Here is a 16248-nt window from a genome sequence, read left to right as displayed (position 1 = left end):
AACAATAAGCTGTATTTGGTATGACATTCACTAGTGATATCTATTGCAAGCACCTGAACTGAAATGCTCCTTTTCTTTCACAATAAAGTGCATCAACTGTCCCCATAGGCCCAAACTGTCTCCTCAAGGAGGATATTGCACAGTTAATTCCATACAAGGCCACCTGCTCATTTCCACAACTGTCTGCCTCTACCAAAAGGCAAATTATCCAAGGCTCTGAAGAGAACTGGAGCACTCAGTCACTGCTCTTTAAACGTTCACAAAAATACACAAACGCGACTCAAGTGTCATTGAACATAATTATCAGCGCATGTAGATTTTTTTTTTTTTTGCTACAAAACATCCTACACACTACAACCTTCAAAAATATACCAGACTTGTAGCTCACAAACAACAGACATAAACAGCTGAATGATTAATACTGCAGAGTGTTGATGGAACTGGAAGTTTGTGGAGCCTGCATCTTAAACATCGACAATGTTTGAGATGCAGGGGTTCAAGGAAGCATCAAATGTTATATTGTGGAGTCAGAGGAGGTTTTGGCACTCGGAAGAATAAATACTCCTGCATGCAGATTATTCAATAATAAAGGGTTATCACTCAACAGAAGCTGAACATGGCGAAGAGGAGGCCGATACCCTCAATAGAGAGATTTAGCCCTTGAGCAGGATTGCTGCTGATGTTGATGAAGCATTATGATTGGCTGGTAGAGTGGGTGACTGATTTTACATGACTTTGTGGTGATTCAAGGCTATCAGTCACACTGTCCACCAGCTTCGATCTTCCTGGCTGCAGGGCCCAGTTCCACCTTGCACACCCTCTGAGCAAACTTCAGAGAGCACAGTGTCTCTCCCACGTTACTCTCCAGAGCGGACACCTTAAGTAAAAGAAGAATAAGGCTCATTATGATGGACTGGCATTTACTGTGAGTACTGTAAACAGAGCTGGACAGTAATCTCACCTGCACCACCATAACTGTCTTGCTGCCTTTGCCCAGCGAGTCCTGTAATAAGTAGGTAAGGCGGGAGTTCCTGAAGGGGATGTGAGTCTGCCGAGCCCTGAGGGCCTGAATGACGTCTCCCAGTGCCAGCAGGGAGCGGTTTATGTTCTGGGCCTCTTTCAGCCTCTCTCCTTCTGCTCCAGACTTCCACACCCTCTCTGAGCCAGCCAGGTCCACCAGATTCAACTTACCTGAAAATTACAGGTTATCGCTCAATGACAGAGGTGGTCCTGCTCACAATCACATGTGCACATACTGCACTTCTTCTTCTACACTCTCAACATTTTTGCAGTGATATTACTTTAGGGAGAGGAAGCTCTTAATGACAAATCACTAGTCTAGCCTCAGCCTTGAATTTCCACTAGATATTTCTGCAGACACTTTTCCCTGGAGGAGGAGAAAATGCATTATGACTGACCTGTAGTTTTGGAGCCGGTGGCGAGGTCAGTACCCTCAACAGTGATACAAAGCAGAGCGTGGGAGCGGGAGCTGTGCTGGTTCATCTGAGTGCCAAATGTGATTCTGTTCCGTCGAGCTGTGGCTAAAATCTGAACGAACACAAAATAAAGTAGAGTGACTATTTACAATATCACATTAGTGTGGATGTCTGAAGACACACTGTTACCTTCTTGATGTGCTGAAAGCTCTTAACCTCAATGATCCTGAGACCTGGTACGTGCAGCTGTCCTGTTCCGTCCGGGTTGATTTTTATGTCCAGTTTCTCTCCGTCCTTACTCAGCAGGTCCCTGAAGAACAAACCGTGATTGGCACCATCTTTTTGCTATAACTAATAGAGAAACTAAAGAAAAAAAGCAACATACTGTACCTTAGCACCTCATTGTAGATTTCCACAGAGCTGACTGTGACAGTGTAAGACCACATGTCCTTCCTCTCCTCAATCACACTGAAGAGATGTTTCAAGGCTCTCTGGTTGATGCCTGGGTTTTCCACACTGCCCTATAAATTAATAATAATATTATACACAACTATACCTGACACTGGCTTTCATTCTCTATCCTGGTGTAAATATATATGTGATACCTCCATCGTGTGGGTTTTTCCAGAGCCAGTCTGCCCATAGGCAAATATGCAGACGTGGTAACCATCGATGCAGGACGTCACAAGAGGCTCAATCTCCTGAAAGACCTGATGAGACCAAAGGAAAAGTTAGAGGTCGTATAAAAAAAAGTCTCCTTTATACGCTTGTCTCTTTCACTCACCTCTTCCTGTGCGGCCTGTGGGTGGAACACCTTGTCCAGTTCAAAGATGCGTCCCTTTCCTTTGCTCAGCACAGTGAGGGAGGACTCATTGTTGGGGTCTGTGGTCACAACCACAGACTGGCCCTCCTCATGCTGGTCCTCCTTCAGCACAGGCTTCACACGACACAGCACACGGATGTTGCCTAAAAAACAGAAGTCTCAGTCAGTGACTCTTTGTCAGAAACAAGTTTTATCTTATCATTTTTCTACCTTTAAGCTCCACCAGCTGTTCATGGTACTTCCTGCGCAGAGCAACTTCTTTCCTGTATTTCTCCAGGAGGTCTTTGTTGGCTTCAGACATCTCATTAATAGCTGCTGAAATCTAACAGAGCAAAGCAAAAATACTTTACAGTGCTTTCTCATGTCTCTTTCAAAGCAGACCTTCATCACATCATAGTACCAACCTGTTTCTTTGCTTCATTGATAGCTGATCCATAAAAGTCTGAGAAGTTTCGGACCTGGCTCCTCAGGCTGGTGTAGTCTGTCTTCATGGAGCGCAAAGTTGGAGGGAGTGCCGTCAGACGCTTCTGCAAGCCTGACAATAAGAAATTGTTATTATTATGTTGGTTTTTTTGAGGAAATCCCGATTTCTTCCTTTCTTTCTTTGAGATTCAGTGACCAAACTCACTGAAGAACTGGTCCTGCAGGTTCTGAAAGTGTTCTGCAGAGCAGCTGGCAGCAGCTTTCACAGCCTCCTCCTTTCTCTCCTCCAAGTGTCCGATCTCTCTCAGCAGATCCTCTCTCAGTTTACTGATTTCTCGCTCATAAGCTGCAATCTGTAAAAGATTCAGAACAGCAATTTGTCAGACTGTCATCTCCACTGTTCCAATCTTTGCGGGTTCAGCTCTGTAATTAGTTCATCTGTCAATGACTTTGATCCAGGTTGCAGCAGCAGTGTAAAAACGTCCTCCTCCATTTTCTCCACTTTGATCATCTGTTCTCTAATCAGGGTGTGCCTTATTTACCCCTGTGAACTGTGTCAGTTTTAGTTTTTATTTTTTAATCAGAGTTGATGTCATCAAAGAGGGGCATCTGGCATATATGTTCTTAGTCGCCAACAATTACTAGTATTCTGATGGATATTAGCATTTTTATGGCGCATCTTTGTAAAAAGCACACATAGACCTTTTTTGCCCTGCTAACACACAAAAGCTGAGGGAGCACTATTTTGCAAATAGAACATACTGAAATAAGTAAGAATCGTATTGCCTCTGGTACCTTGTGCTGCAGATTACAGCTGTATTCATCAGACTTCCTGATCTGCTCCTCCAGATGTTTGCAGCGCTCATTCTGAGTGGACAGCCTTTCAGATAACAGCTCATTCCTCTGTCTGGCTTTAGTCAGCTGCTTTAATGTGGCTGGTGATTCCACCTCTACCGTCTGTGTGACATACTGGAAGAGAACATCTCAACATCAGTTATTCCTCCTTTGCAGGTGTGATTTCAGTTACTCAGTCTGTAGCAGTGCAACAAGATTAACCTTAACTAGGGGTTCCTTGCTTCTCTCTCTGTCCAGCTCCAGCTGCAGCTCTCTCACTCTGTCCTCTCTCTTCCTCAGCTCTTCTCCTCTTCTCCACTCACTCTGTTCACTCTGTCGCTCCAGTTGTGACAGCTGCTCAGCACGCTGTTGCAGGGAGATCTCCAACTGCTGCACTCTGCTACGGAGGGTCTCATTCTCCTATCATACATAATGAAAAATAAATTACAAGTATGAGTAAGGATGTTTTAGCTGCACATCAGTGAGCTCAGTGCGTCTCACCTTGATGAGCATGGTGCTCGACTGAGATGGGATGGCTGAGAGCTGCTGCAGGAGGCCTTGTGTGACGCTCAGGTTCTGTTTCAGACTCTCATTCTCCGCTGACAGACACAGCACCCGCTTCTCTGAGTCTGTGGCCCCCTGAGGACATGAAACAGAAGGCTGAGTTCAAGCAGAACAACAAGAGATGCGTCAAATGAATGTTGAATGTCTTATAAATTTATCCTTGCAGCACAGTATTTCTTCATCAGTTGGCCACTGTTTTGCTGAGGATGTGAAAAGTAACAAATTCTTGATATTATAATAGCGAGCTGGCAGCACTCACTGTGGCTGTTCTCAGTCTTGACAGCTCCTCCTCACGCTCCTCTATGCAGCTCTTCAGCTCATCAATCTGTGACAAACAGGAACAGTCAAAAAATGTACTTTTTGAGGATACTGCAAGTCTGTTATATGGATAGCAATTAAGGGGATTACATTAATATGCAGCTGCCTACCTGCTGCTGAAAGGCTTGTATACGACAGTGTCTGTCTCTTTCTTTCTGCTCCAGCTGTGAGTGCAGCAGACGGAGTTCTCCTCTCAGCTTGCTCCTCTCTCCCTGCAGGCCATACAGAGACTCCACCAGCCTGTGAACCCCAGCTTGTGTCCCTGCGTCGCTGCTACACTCACCTGAAGGACATGAATAATAATCATCAGCCAGAGTGCTGCTGTAAAAGCAAAGTAATTGATATAATTAGTCAACTCAGTCACATCAGACGAAGCAGAAAGAACTCCTGCTGTATCCTTTTAGCTCTCTTTGACTTGTATGTAATCTTTTCACTTAAAACAATTTCCCACAGTTCACCTAAGAGCATGAGTGTAATATTAATGAACATTAAAAATGCACTTAAATCTCTTTCACGTGCACTGCAGTAAAGTAAACATCCTGGTTTCTGCTATAGAGTCTCTGGCTCTAAATGCAACCTCTCCTGTGCAGAACCAAGATTTGCAGTTACAACACACAACATGCACTCCACTACCAGAGCCTGAGCAGCATGCCTAACAGTATTTTAATCACTTTCCTCCCCCTCAATGATTTATCAAGGTCTGTCACATCTGGTTTTCATTGCAGGGCTTTAGGCTAATTTAACCAACACGCCATATCAGGTCTGCTGTGTCACAGTGGTGCAGGAAGAGGTGGTGGTGCCAGACAGAACAAAAGAAAGAGAGGATGCAGCTGTGCGTCAGTAATGGTGATGTAGATGTATTTAGAAGAAATGTGAAAAGATACTGTTCAGTCAGCAGAGGCACTTTGTGAATTTAAAAAAACAGCTTCAAATAATTAAAAAATATGTTTCTTGATGAATGACCCCTCAACAGAACACAAACCTTTCATTCAAATCAGATTCTGAATAATGGATCAGACACAGCTAACATGCAGAGGAGCTTCCAATTCAAGTATCACTTCTACACTTAGCACACTTAGTAAACAATCCATACAGCCTTGTAACACTGGGACATGGACCTCGGGCTATTTTTAACCAGACACGTTTACACGTGCTGCCAAACATGTGCCAGACCTTGTAAGTGCATTTGCAGGGAATAAAACAGCACTAACAACCGTGTTTTATTCATGAAAGAGAGCAGAGTCACTATTTGAGTACCAGACTCTCACCACATAGTCCTGCATCATTGTCCATCAACTAATGAGTCAGCACATGTGAGAGCCTCTGCTATCATACATGTATCGGTCAGCCTGAGGTCAGAGATCTGCCTACATGTTTCATGCACTTGTTAACAGGCTGAACGTAATGTACACAACAAAAAGACATGATGCAGTGCAGAGCTGTGTCTGAGGTCAAGGAGCCATCTGGTCAAATCTGAAACACAGCAGACACAGACGTCAGAGGCTCTGAGGCCACAAGCAGCTGGACAGTGTTTGTCTGACATCACTAATGTCACATAAATGACACCAATCTAATCAGTCTACAAAGAGGTGCAGTAAAAATAACCTTTCCTTCCCACAATCCTTTCTCACATATATTGCATCACCCAGTGGTGTACACCCACACCTTTACTGTTCCTCATAATTCACCTTCCTCTATCCATCAATGATCTCATCCAATCTGAAGTCTTATATCATGAAGCTATATTTAGTCTCCTTCCTGTGCGACCTTTGCTTCTGTGCGGTTATTGAAAAAGCCCTCTCACCTCTGGCTCTTTCTGTTTTCCATCATCCTCACACCCCCACCTTGCTTTCCCTTCCCCCATTCTTTCCTCTTTACTACCCCCCCCCCCCCCTCCTCCTCACCCTCACTCAGTGGGCTGGGGGTCTGTGGCTGGCTGATGGCCTCCTCCAGGCTGCAGATGATGCTGTTCTTGTCACGAAGGCGCTGGCGGTAGGATGCACGCAGGGCCTTCATCTGGCGGCGGTGCTGGGCGCGGTGCCTCTTTAGCTGGACCCGGTACTGGTCAGCCTGCTGCTGCAGCTGTTGGAAATGGGAGTACTGCTCCAGAAAAGTCAGCAAGTGGGACATCACAGCCACCAGGGGAGACTCAGCCAACTGCGCAGTAAAGAGTAACACACAAAGTTTAGCAACTGTGCAGGGCACCTATTTGTGGAAGTGGGATTGATGTTGCCGTCCTGCATCAGGCAGTCTGTTCAGGAGAGGTGATGACATACATTTGTTACCTTTCCTGTTGTTTCCAGCTGAACCTGGGAGGCTCTTCTCTTCTCAGCCTCCTGCTTGAAAGACAAAAAGGCGGCCAGGGGAGTGCATGCTGGGATCTCAGACACGTCTTCCTCATCTTCATCACTCATTTCATCACTGTCGCTGCTACTGCCTGGATGACATCACATCACATTAACAAAGGACTATATGCTCTGTTGAATCATTAAATAAATGCATCTGTTTTCTACTGTACACCATTTATTTTGCTGAGAAAAGCTGCCTGAGCACTCACTTGACTCACTAAGGCGAGCACAAGCATTCTTTCTCATTTTGGGGGTGTGGCCATCTCTCCTTCTGCTCCCTGTTTCCATGGAAACAGGTCCTGGCTCCTGAGCATAGCATCATATATGAGGGTCAGACAATAACACGGATGCAAAATATAGACACATAGCACACAGACATGCACACGACATCAATCAAGGAAAAATGTATCTGTTTCATAGGGGAGGCTATTAAACATGTATAGCTGCTAGATATTTATTCATTTTAATTTTTTTCCAAAAGAGGAGCTCAGAGGCAGGACATGATGTAGACTAGACATACATCTGAGGAAGCTCCACATGCCCCCTCCAACGCCTCCTCTTCTTCCTTCTTAAAGACAGTGTAGAAGATGTAGACTAAAAGGGAGTAGAAGGCATACATCTCTACGCTGTCCAAGAGTCCCTGTGGACGACACATGAGCCCATTGGTTACACAATGATGGAGAAACGCTGACAACATTTTGTTTTAGTCATCTGCTAAACCTGTGATGATAAAACGTGATGCGCTGGGACCTTTACAGAGGTTACACATTCTTTTCTTTGGTCCCAGTCGCTCCATTTAATCATGCTGAAATGAGTCATCTTCATCATCTTTACCTTATCAAATGTTCTCTCCTCTTTGGTGGCAACAATCCGTCATCCTCGTCATTTGTATTCCACTTTCACACTCCATCTGCGCTGCCAATTACAACTATTTCCACGCAGCCCTTGTCCTCAGAGCTGCAACTGCATCTCAGTGCTGTGTGTGCAGCTCCTGAGTGGTTCCTTTTTTCTCCTCCCCTTTCTCCTCCCTCTTCCATTTTCCTCCATCTACAGGCTGCATCTGCAGCAAGCATCCTCAGAGCAGCTTCTGACGCGCTGCAGTGGTGAAGTGACAGATGCAGACAGGTATGAAGATTAATTGAGATGGTTGACACCAGTGGCCAGAGGTCAATGCTCAGAAAAATGTAGAAACTGAATGATGCATTTGCAAGTGTCAAAGCATAGAATGAGACAGCTGTGGAATCACATGAGCAGGATATTGCTTGTTAAACATTTTATAAGCAAACATAAAATAACATACAACTGTGATATTTTTACAAATGTAACACATGAAAAAAATACACAGAAGTACAGTTCAAGGTCATTTCACACCCATAACAAGACGACTTAACACTTTGAAAGGTTTCACTGCTCACTTCTGCCCTCATGTTACAAAGGCAATGGCCTACAGACAGCCACAGATCTCTGCACACATACTGCAGTAAATCTGCTGAGGCAGCTGCACACCCTGAAAAAAAACCCTGAGACAGAATCTGCAGTGTCCACTACAAATCTTGGTAAAGAATATCAATAGTGTGGACACACAGGGTTTATTTAGGTGATGCTGAGTTAAACATATGAGGTCATTTCAGTTCATTACTGCCACTACAAACCAAGAAAGTAATAAAAAATGTGCATTTATTAGAAGCAAACAGTCATGATGATGTAGAAGCGGGGCCAAAAGCTTTGACCACTGCAGATACTTTTGCAGTTACTGCTGAGGCTGCAGAGCAAATATCACAGTGGACAACAACATAACTGTTAGCAGGAAGATCAGCATCATAAAATCATAAAAACCTGCTGCTAACCAGTCAAAGTGGACGACATCATGAATTTCACACTTCCTGTGTGGCACCGCAGTGATGCAGGATGCCCCCATGGGCTCTCATAGCTGTGAAATGTTGTCACATAAACAAATGAGGGTTTTGTTGTTATTTCTGAGATATCTGTTTTTATACTCCTGTGCAAAGACCAGACTGAGGAGTGTTTCTTATATGCAGTGCTTAGTAACTATGAAAAATGGTTCAGCCAAGGACAACTTGTGGAATCTGAGCCGAGATCACAGGTTTCAAATGTTCACTGATGCGTGTAGAGAGCAAAGCATTGTCCAATATCACAAACACACATTTATGCAGATGGGTGTTTCTGATAAGTGTTTATAAATGAGGATCAAGATGTCCAGTTTTTCCCACATAGCACATTAACTCTTATGTCTGTAACAGTCAGACTGATTAATGAATGGGCTAGGGTTGATTAGGGGGAGGTCCTTTATGAATAATTTGGTGTATTGAACATCAGGAAATAGGTTAAAAATGTAAGCTTTTATTTCCTGGTGCCAATTTGTTTCGTTTGTCAAAATAATGTTAGTGTTAATTCTGTTTAATCATACAGATCTCAGCTGATTTAAATGCTTAATCGGTCAGTCACATCTAACAGAAATTTGTGGAGAGCCAGCGTTGAGGCCCAACAACCAACAGACAAAGACCCTTTTAAAAGCCACTTCATCAGTCCCTCTGTAGCAGCTGCAGAAATGAGGGGAGCAAAAGTGTTTGTTCCAATCCTGTGTGCCACAAGCAACGGTACGCTGAGGGCCACTCCACCAAACGCTCCTGAGGCATTACCAGCAAACAGACACACCGTCAGGCAGCAGGACAGAGACGACAGGCCCAGGCAGCGAGTCATGACTGTAAGAGCATCTGCAGAGAGCCAGTCCGAGAGTCCGAGCATCAGACAGGAGCCACACAGGAGAATATGTGCAGTGTTGTGGTCCTGACTTAGCCACAGGAAGTCAAAGGACACCAGTACAGGAGCCAGCACCTCACCGGCCCACTCTGTTTCTCTTTGGAGAGAGCTGAGGTGCAGGCTGGAGGGATGAAAGATACAGAGTGCTGCAGAAAACCCAATCAGAAACAGGCCTACCGAGGGACCCCTGTGGTCCTGCAGAGAGAGGACAGCAACAAAATCACAAAGTAGAAACATTAGTACACGCAGGAGTTACTGATTAACAAAACTCTAGTTCACATCAGTGTAGGAATTGTGATGCTAAATCATTTTCACGAATTGCATTTGAACCCAATATACTGAATAAAGTTGAGACTTAATTTATAAAAACTGATACCCACCTTAAAGAGTTTATATGAACAGTTCAGTGCTGTAGCGGACAAAATCATGTTGAAACATGATGTGATCCACTTCGATGCACAGGTCGCCATTGATCCGGAAGACGAGTGACACGCCTGAAAGCATGCGCGACGCCACCGTTGCTAACAGCAACAGAGAGAGCTGGTTAATCTTTAATTACTGTGTTTTCTGTTAACTATTTACACGATAAAATGTGTCTGTCGGCGACTCACAGACAAACACAGAACACACAGACGACCAAACTTCGCTGCTGGAACAGTAGCACGTTTGTTTGGACACGTGACAGATTTGGACAGTGCGCAGGCTCCAAATGATGCGTTCCTGGGTATTGGTCAAAGCAAAGTTACAAACATACCTCTAGCAAAAAGAAACCTATAGTTTAATGCAACGATTTGTACCATTAAAATGTATGTTAATATGGTGATGGGTAATCACCTCTGGAAGAAACGCTGGGTAAAAACAGAAAATCATTGAAGGTGAGAAGACTGAAAAAAATATATTTTCAGACAGTCTATGAATGCAGCAAAAGTTCGAAAAGTATGGCGGCGGAGTGTATGACAACACTAACAGAGCAATGGATACGCGACAGATTACAATTAAAACACCCTTGTCTCGGTAACGTTTCCTCTTGGTATCATAAATATTACATAGCAGCAAATACATAGTAACGGCACGGCTCACGGAATAACCTTTAGTTATTATCATTGTCGTATTATAGGCCTCTGCATCAGCAGACAAGCTAACAAGCGCTAACATAGCATCAACTGTCATCTACAACAGCAGAAAAATGTTTAATTTTTTTTAATTAAATAGGTGATGTCCGGAGTTTGAGCCTTCCGGGGACGCATGAAGAAAAGATCAGACGTCTGGGAAACGCTCTGAATAATTTTATCCGTCTGAAGTCTCTGGATCTGTCCTACAATGCGCTCGTCAATGTTGAGGTTTGTTCGACTATAGAGGTTTAAACCTTGCGCCTGTATTAGATAGGGTTTTTGTTTATATGAACATGTAATGGAGCAGATGTCTCCACCAGCATGTTAAACATCATTTGTTTGCCAAATATTTAACTCTTCCTTGTTCGTACCTTTGTAATTTATACCACACTGGAGGCATAGAAATTGATACCTGATAACACCTTCCTCCTTCCCTAGGGGTTGCAACACTTAAAAATGCTAGAGAGGCTGATCCTCTACTATAACTGCATACCATCACTTGAAGAGGTAAAAGTTCTGTTCAGGCTGTCCACTTTAAGGGAGCTGGACCTCAGGCTCAACCCTTTGACCACAAGTTACCCAAACTACCGCCCTTTTCTCGTGCATGCCATGCCCAACCTTCGCAAACTAGGTAAGATCTGGTCATACTCCAGAATGTGTTGCACATCTGAGGTTACGTTTCAGTATCATTTATACTATTGCATTATGTTTTTAATATTTCCCAGACGGCTGCTCAGTCAGAGAAACAGAGCATGAAGCTGCCATACTGCAGTTCTCCTCAGACCTTCCTCTGCAGCAGAAGAGCTTCTCTCAGAATCCGACTGAAGAGCAAAGGTACACCAAATGTAAAATGCTTCACTAAGTGTCATATATACATATTAAATCTGGCACTGAAGCCTTTATAAAACCCACTGTAGTCAATGAAAGGTGCTGTAAAATGATCTCTTATGATTTTTTTTGAGTCCAGAACAGTATAAAGACAACGATTCCTTTGAAAACCTAATTTTCCACCCCACTGCATATTACTTATCACCATTCAAACGGACCCTGGTAATATCAGGATTTGTTAAACAAAGAAAGTGAAAGTTGGTATAGCTGTCAATGTGCTGTGACCTCCTTGATAGCTGCTGTCTGCTTGAAGTGGTCCTTTGCTTTCTTGTTTTTGTTTCCCAGAAGCAGCAATCCCAGACTGGCTCTAGCTGACCATTTAACCAATAAGCTTTCCCTCCTGACTGACAGCGATGACATTGTGTTGAACTTTGTTGCAACAAATAAAGGAGGAGAAAGTGAAACCCTCTCAATGCATAAGGATAGAGAAGGTAAAATATCAAAGTGTCACATATCCGATTCTTAAATCAAAAACTAAACAAGCTGAATTTATGTTTTGTTTCCAATTTCAGAACCCAAAGAAGGAGATTCAGAAGATTTTACAGAGCAGAGGAGTTCAACCCCAAAAGAGGTGATATTTTCTTGTTCCATGTCAAACTACATCACCAGGTGTACACTTACATTATGAAGTAATTAGAATCTTATTTTTAGGAAACTGCTAAATCCATCCTCAGGTATCCCTCCTCCAAAAAGTGTAAGTATAAAGACGCCCTTTTTGAAAAATGTATGTACAGCAAGGAGAGAGGTTCTAAGGGTAATTTTCTGTGCATTTGACAGCTATAATGTTGCATTTGTGAAACCTTTGTGAAAGCAGCTAAAAGGCTTTTGATCACAGTAGTCGTCTATGTTCTCCACTAGTGTAATTTCTGTAGTTGTTGGTAATGTGCAAAACCTCCACTAGGTGGAGACAGGAGCAAATTCTTATTTTTTTTAAAAGGATGTCTGTTGAAGATCCATTAATATCGATGTTTTTGTGTGCTGTTTCTGATTTGCCAGATAAGACTGAGTCCACAGGTCCACAAACAAAAGAACCATCTAATAAAAAATGTTCTACCTCATTAAAAGTGGCTGAAAGACCAAAAGTGTCTTTTGGCCCTTACATAGAGAAACACAGCTGTGTGTCTGCCACACAGAAACAAAAAGAATTCCCCAAACAAACCAGACTTGCAGCTAAGGGACACTTTACTCCACATCCTGGTGAGATTACATTTTTGTAGTTAACTAGATCTATTGTTCAGTCTTTAAATCCAAAAAAGGCGATTTAATTTTTGTGGTATGTTGCTGAATATGAACATCTTTCCAGATCAAGGTCACCGTCACAGTTCTTCGCTTATTAATGTTCGGCCTCCCAGTCCACGACATCCTGGTTTGAACCTGTCTGACCCCTCAAACCCCATCTTACATCCTCCCAGACTGACCTACTCTAGCTTCAACAAGACAGAAGAGGGCTCCAGTCAACCGCAGGAAACTGACAAGAAAAAAAGGGTTCGTGGTTAATTCAGTCCTCTTACTGATTTGCACTGAATCATGAATCATTCAAGGTTGCTTCTGTTCTATTATAAACTTAGGTTATCTCTGAATTCTCCTCTCAGGGCGGTTATAGGAAACCCCTGGAGATGCTTCTCAACCTCGTGGACAAACACTGGTCGGGGAAGAGGTCACTGCATCAAAACAACAACTTCCTGTGTGAGTTTGGTCATATCTGATTCCAGCAGGCTGAGATAATGAATGTCTTTTCATCTTTTCTATTTTTGGCCGTAGCTCAGGCGGTCCAGATCCTCTCAATGATGGAAAGTGATATTTCCAGTCGGGAGGCTGAGGTCAGAACCTTAAGACAGGAAACTGAAGCACTGGGCTTTCAGGCAGCAGCACGAGAGGAGGAGCACAGAAGTGAAGTCCGTAACCTTTCTGCTCAGCTGGAAGAAGCTCGTGGAGCAGTGGTGAGTTGGAAGAAAACACTGATCTTTAAGCAGGCATGATGTGTTGATAAATCTACTGGATTTATTGTGTTTATTCAAACACAGGGCAAATTAAATGAGCAGCTGAGGATTGTCTTAGAGGAGAATGTCGGTTTACAGAAACAGCTCATCAAGTTAGAGCGTCAATATCTCAAGTCCATGATGAAAAGTTCACCCATTAGTCAGATCAGAGGTGGGTGTGAATGTCACACATATGAGTACACAACATGCTGCTCTACTGACTGTCTAACTAACTGTCATACTTGCTCATCCTTAGAGGCGCAGACAGAAGTAGAGGAGCTGAAGAAAGAGATCGAGGGGCTGAGGAAGAAAGTGGAAGAAGCTGAAGAAGTAAAGGAACTGTCAAATATGCTGCAGGAAAGCCACAGGTAAAGAAGACGCTGCTGCTTTCACACACCCACGGTGTGGGTACAGTGATGTCATCTCTAAATCAGCCACTCTGTGTGCTGTTCATATTTGTGTCCGCAGGTCCCTGGTGGCTACCAACGAGTGTTTGCTAGCAGAGCTGAGGGGCAGTGGGGAACATTAAAGCAGAATTTGAGTGAAGAGATGTGCAACATGATTGAAAATAGTAAGCAGCTATGCAAAGCTTCTTTTTAGCATGAGGTCCAGCAGCTGTCATTTTTTTTACTTTATTTATATCACTGCAGTGTACATTTAAATTTTGTGTGTATCAAGGTGCTAGTCTCTGATGAATGAAATGTTTATTGTGTCAGGCAGTACATATAGGCTGTGTTCAGTTTATGTAAACAGTAACAGGGAAAAGCAATTCATTCATGAAACTTTGTATATGCGTGTGTGACAGGGCTGTTATTTTAACTAATGATTTTTACCGGAAAAATGTTGGGGAGAAGGTCATAATGTATTTCCTGGATCTCTAGAAGAAGATTGTGTCCCTGTTGGCCGGTCTTATGGGTTTTTTAGTTGTTTTTTTTTTAGGTCAGTTGTGCCTCCATCTGCTTTGTACGCTGCAGTGGAATGAATGCGTCTAGATTCCAGCTGCACTGTGACTTTATTTATACCTCCGCCTTCGGGCTGGAAAGCTGCACGCACAAACACATGCACTTTCCTCTCACAATACAAGACCTGGTAAACCAGGTTAGAATGTGTCTGCTACACAGGCCGAGTGTAGCTTTTGATTTTAGTCTGAATCTTTCAGGTCACTGGTTGGTGCTGCTAATGTGGACATTTCACAACATTTCTGAACAAGCCATAAGAATTTATCACATTTTGACTCATATCATTTGTTCTCTTTTATTTTCAATGAAGCACTACAAATCATGAACACACTTTAAAAGGTCTGTAGAACAAGAACAAAAAGACACACACTGCATGCACAGGGGCACGATAGTACATTAAAAGTTATTTTGAAAAAAGACAATATTGTTCCTCCACATTATAGGTGCACAGTATTTGGCATTAAGCACAGAAAAACAGCTCAAGCTACTTGCAGCAGACAAAAACTAACACACTGATAGCTGCTAGTTTTGCACTCGATGCATGATTCTTCATCAGCTGAGGCTACATGTAGTGTGCGACAAAACTGTCATCATGTTGGAAAAATATTCTACAAAAGTATACAAGTTATTTGAAGTTATCCCTTTATCTGATACAGTATGTAAGGAGACATTAAAACCCTGCTTTTGTTCAGTTCAATTTGTGCTTTGGGTGACAGGACCACACATGACATGTACTCCAAACAGACAGATATAACAGCATCAGCTGTCTTTGGATGCGTATAATTTGATTCATATTGATGTCAAGCAATACAAGATTTTATCATGACGACACAACTTGATGAATATTTTCAGCTAGAAAAGAGGCTGCCCCGTCGTCTGTCCTCAGCAGGCACAGCAGTTCCAACAAGATATGGAAAAAGTTGCACTGTCATCTATATGCTTCTGAATCAAATGCAATATATAGAACATGCACAAAGTACAGCAATATAGGAAAAAAGACATGAAGCCAGTGTCTTGAATTAAGTGGCATAAACTTTTTTTTAGAATATACACAATCTTACCACAAATATATTAGAACTACTGTATATAAATCTCATGAGGAAATAATATAAGTAAAATGTTAAAAATACAATCTTGGACAGCTCAGCTCATCCACTGTGGATAGAGCTCCCTCTTTCTTTAAGCTTAATTTACCAATTTATTATTCAAAATGCATGTTAGGTACAACAGGGTCTGAATACTGAGTGTAAGTGAAAACTGGGAAATCATATTACATTTAATACAAGGACTATATGCATGATAAAGTTTCATGATATGACAAGTATGAAAGAGGATTAGAGTCATTGTAAAAAAAAAAAAGTTCTGACTTTTTTCAACATTGTTGTTAATTCTAAAAAGAAGAAAATATTCCATTTTAATTTATGTTTAACTTTAGAAAAAAAATTGCTGAATTTAATCCAAGTCTGAATTCTAACTTTAATTAAATTAGAATTTTATTACTTCTTTAAATTTTCCACCAATGATGTTTCTTGGTCTGCGCTGAAGGCAAATGACTCCAATGACAGTGTAAGTTTATATGATGAGATAAACATAATGATCAGCGGCTTTTAAAAAGACAACCGTTAACAAGTGCAGATACAAAACAATTAACACCAAGGATGGAATTAACAGCTTTCAAAAGAAATAAACATCGATGCTATCCATGTCAAAATTAAGTGCCAATTATCTTTGAAACTGCAAATTTAAAAATGCATCTCTGCAGCAAAATATGGAATCGACACAT

At 42.4% G+C, this 16248-nt stretch overlaps 2 protein-coding genes and 1 long non-coding RNA gene across 4 annotated transcripts; 1 reads left to right on the top strand and 2 right to left on the bottom strand.

The window, feature by feature from the left end:
• Positions 1-664: 664 nt before the first annotated feature.
• Positions 665-7717, bottom strand: LOC114448656 (kinesin-like protein KIFC3). 2 transcript variants are annotated; one of them, XM_028425755.1, is made up of 20 exons: positions 7581-7717; positions 7267-7386; positions 6956-7052; positions 6675-6835; positions 6303-6555; positions 4509-4681; positions 4340-4405; positions 4018-4155; positions 3739-3936; positions 3478-3651; positions 2888-3035; positions 2664-2794; positions 2470-2581; positions 2221-2402; positions 2042-2146; positions 1827-1957; positions 1626-1746; positions 1419-1548; positions 962-1191; positions 665-877 (listed from the first exon to the last, which is right to left on the bottom strand). In XM_028425755.1, the coding sequence occupies exons 2-20, from the start codon at positions 7363-7365 to the stop codon at positions 755-757; spliced, it is 2772 nt and encodes a 923-aa protein (XP_028281556.1). In that variant the 5' UTR covers positions 7366-7386; positions 7581-7717; the 3' UTR covers positions 665-754. The 2 variants fall into 2 exon arrangements, with proteins under 2 accessions (XP_028281556.1, XP_028281557.1); XM_028425756.1 differs by having other exon boundaries at positions 6684-6835.
• A 405-nt stretch (positions 7718-8122) lies between these two features.
• Positions 8123-10200, bottom strand: LOC114448878 (uncharacterized). Its single transcript, XR_003671925.1, has 3 exons — positions 10139-10200; positions 9908-10048; positions 8123-9722 (listed from the first exon to the last, which is right to left on the bottom strand). It is a non-coding gene; the product is annotated as an uncharacterized LOC114448878 (long non-coding RNA).
• A 265-nt stretch (positions 10201-10465) lies between these two features.
• On the top strand, positions 10466-16212 carry cep72 (centrosomal protein 72). Its single transcript, XM_028424926.1, has 14 exons — positions 10466-10541; positions 10740-10867; positions 11078-11270; positions 11365-11473; positions 11813-11958; positions 12040-12098; positions 12179-12221; positions 12524-12724; positions 12831-13012; positions 13120-13213; positions 13289-13467; positions 13552-13678; positions 13763-13874; positions 13975-16212. The coding sequence occupies exons 1-14, from the start codon at positions 10466-10468 to the stop codon at positions 14033-14035; spliced, it is 1710 nt and encodes a 569-aa protein (XP_028280727.1). The 3' UTR covers positions 14036-16212.
• The last annotated feature ends 36 nt before the right edge of the window (positions 16213-16248 follow it).

This window comes from Parambassis ranga, chromosome 16, assembly GCF_900634625.1.
Source record: "Parambassis ranga chromosome 16, fParRan2.1, whole genome shotgun sequence".
Lineage (NCBI taxonomy): Eukaryota > Metazoa > Chordata > Actinopteri > Ambassidae > Parambassis > Parambassis ranga.
This window is presented reverse-complemented; position numbering and strand designations above follow the sequence as displayed.

What these genes read in the sequence shown, in the direction of transcription:
- LOC114448656 (XM_028425755.1), bottom strand. Translation starts at nt 7,365, where the DNA reads ATGTATGCCTTCTACTCCCTTTTAGTCTACATCTTCTACACTGTCTTT. An exon ending in CAAGACTGAGAACAGCCACA is followed by an intron (nt 4,156 to 4,339) that starts GTGAGTGCTGCC and finishes TCATGTCCTCAG; the next exon opens with GGGGCCACAGACTCAGAGAA. An exon ending in CACAGGCCGCACAGGAAGAG is followed by an intron (nt 2,147 to 2,220) that starts GTGAGTGAAAGA and finishes TGGTCTCATCAG; the next exon opens with GTCTTTCAGGAGATTGAGCC.
- cep72 (XM_028424926.1), top strand. Translation starts at nt 10,466, where the DNA reads ATGGCGGCGGAGTGTATGACAACACTAACAGAGCAATGGATACGCGAC. An exon ending in AATCCGACTGAAGAGCAAAG is followed by an intron (nt 11,474 to 11,812) that starts GTACACCAAATG and finishes TTTGTTTCCCAG; the next exon opens with AAGCAGCAATCCCAGACTGG. An exon ending in ACCCATTAGTCAGATCAGAG is followed by an intron (nt 13,679 to 13,762) that starts GTGGGTGTGAAT and finishes GCTCATCCTTAG; the next exon opens with AGGCGCAGACAGAAGTAGAG.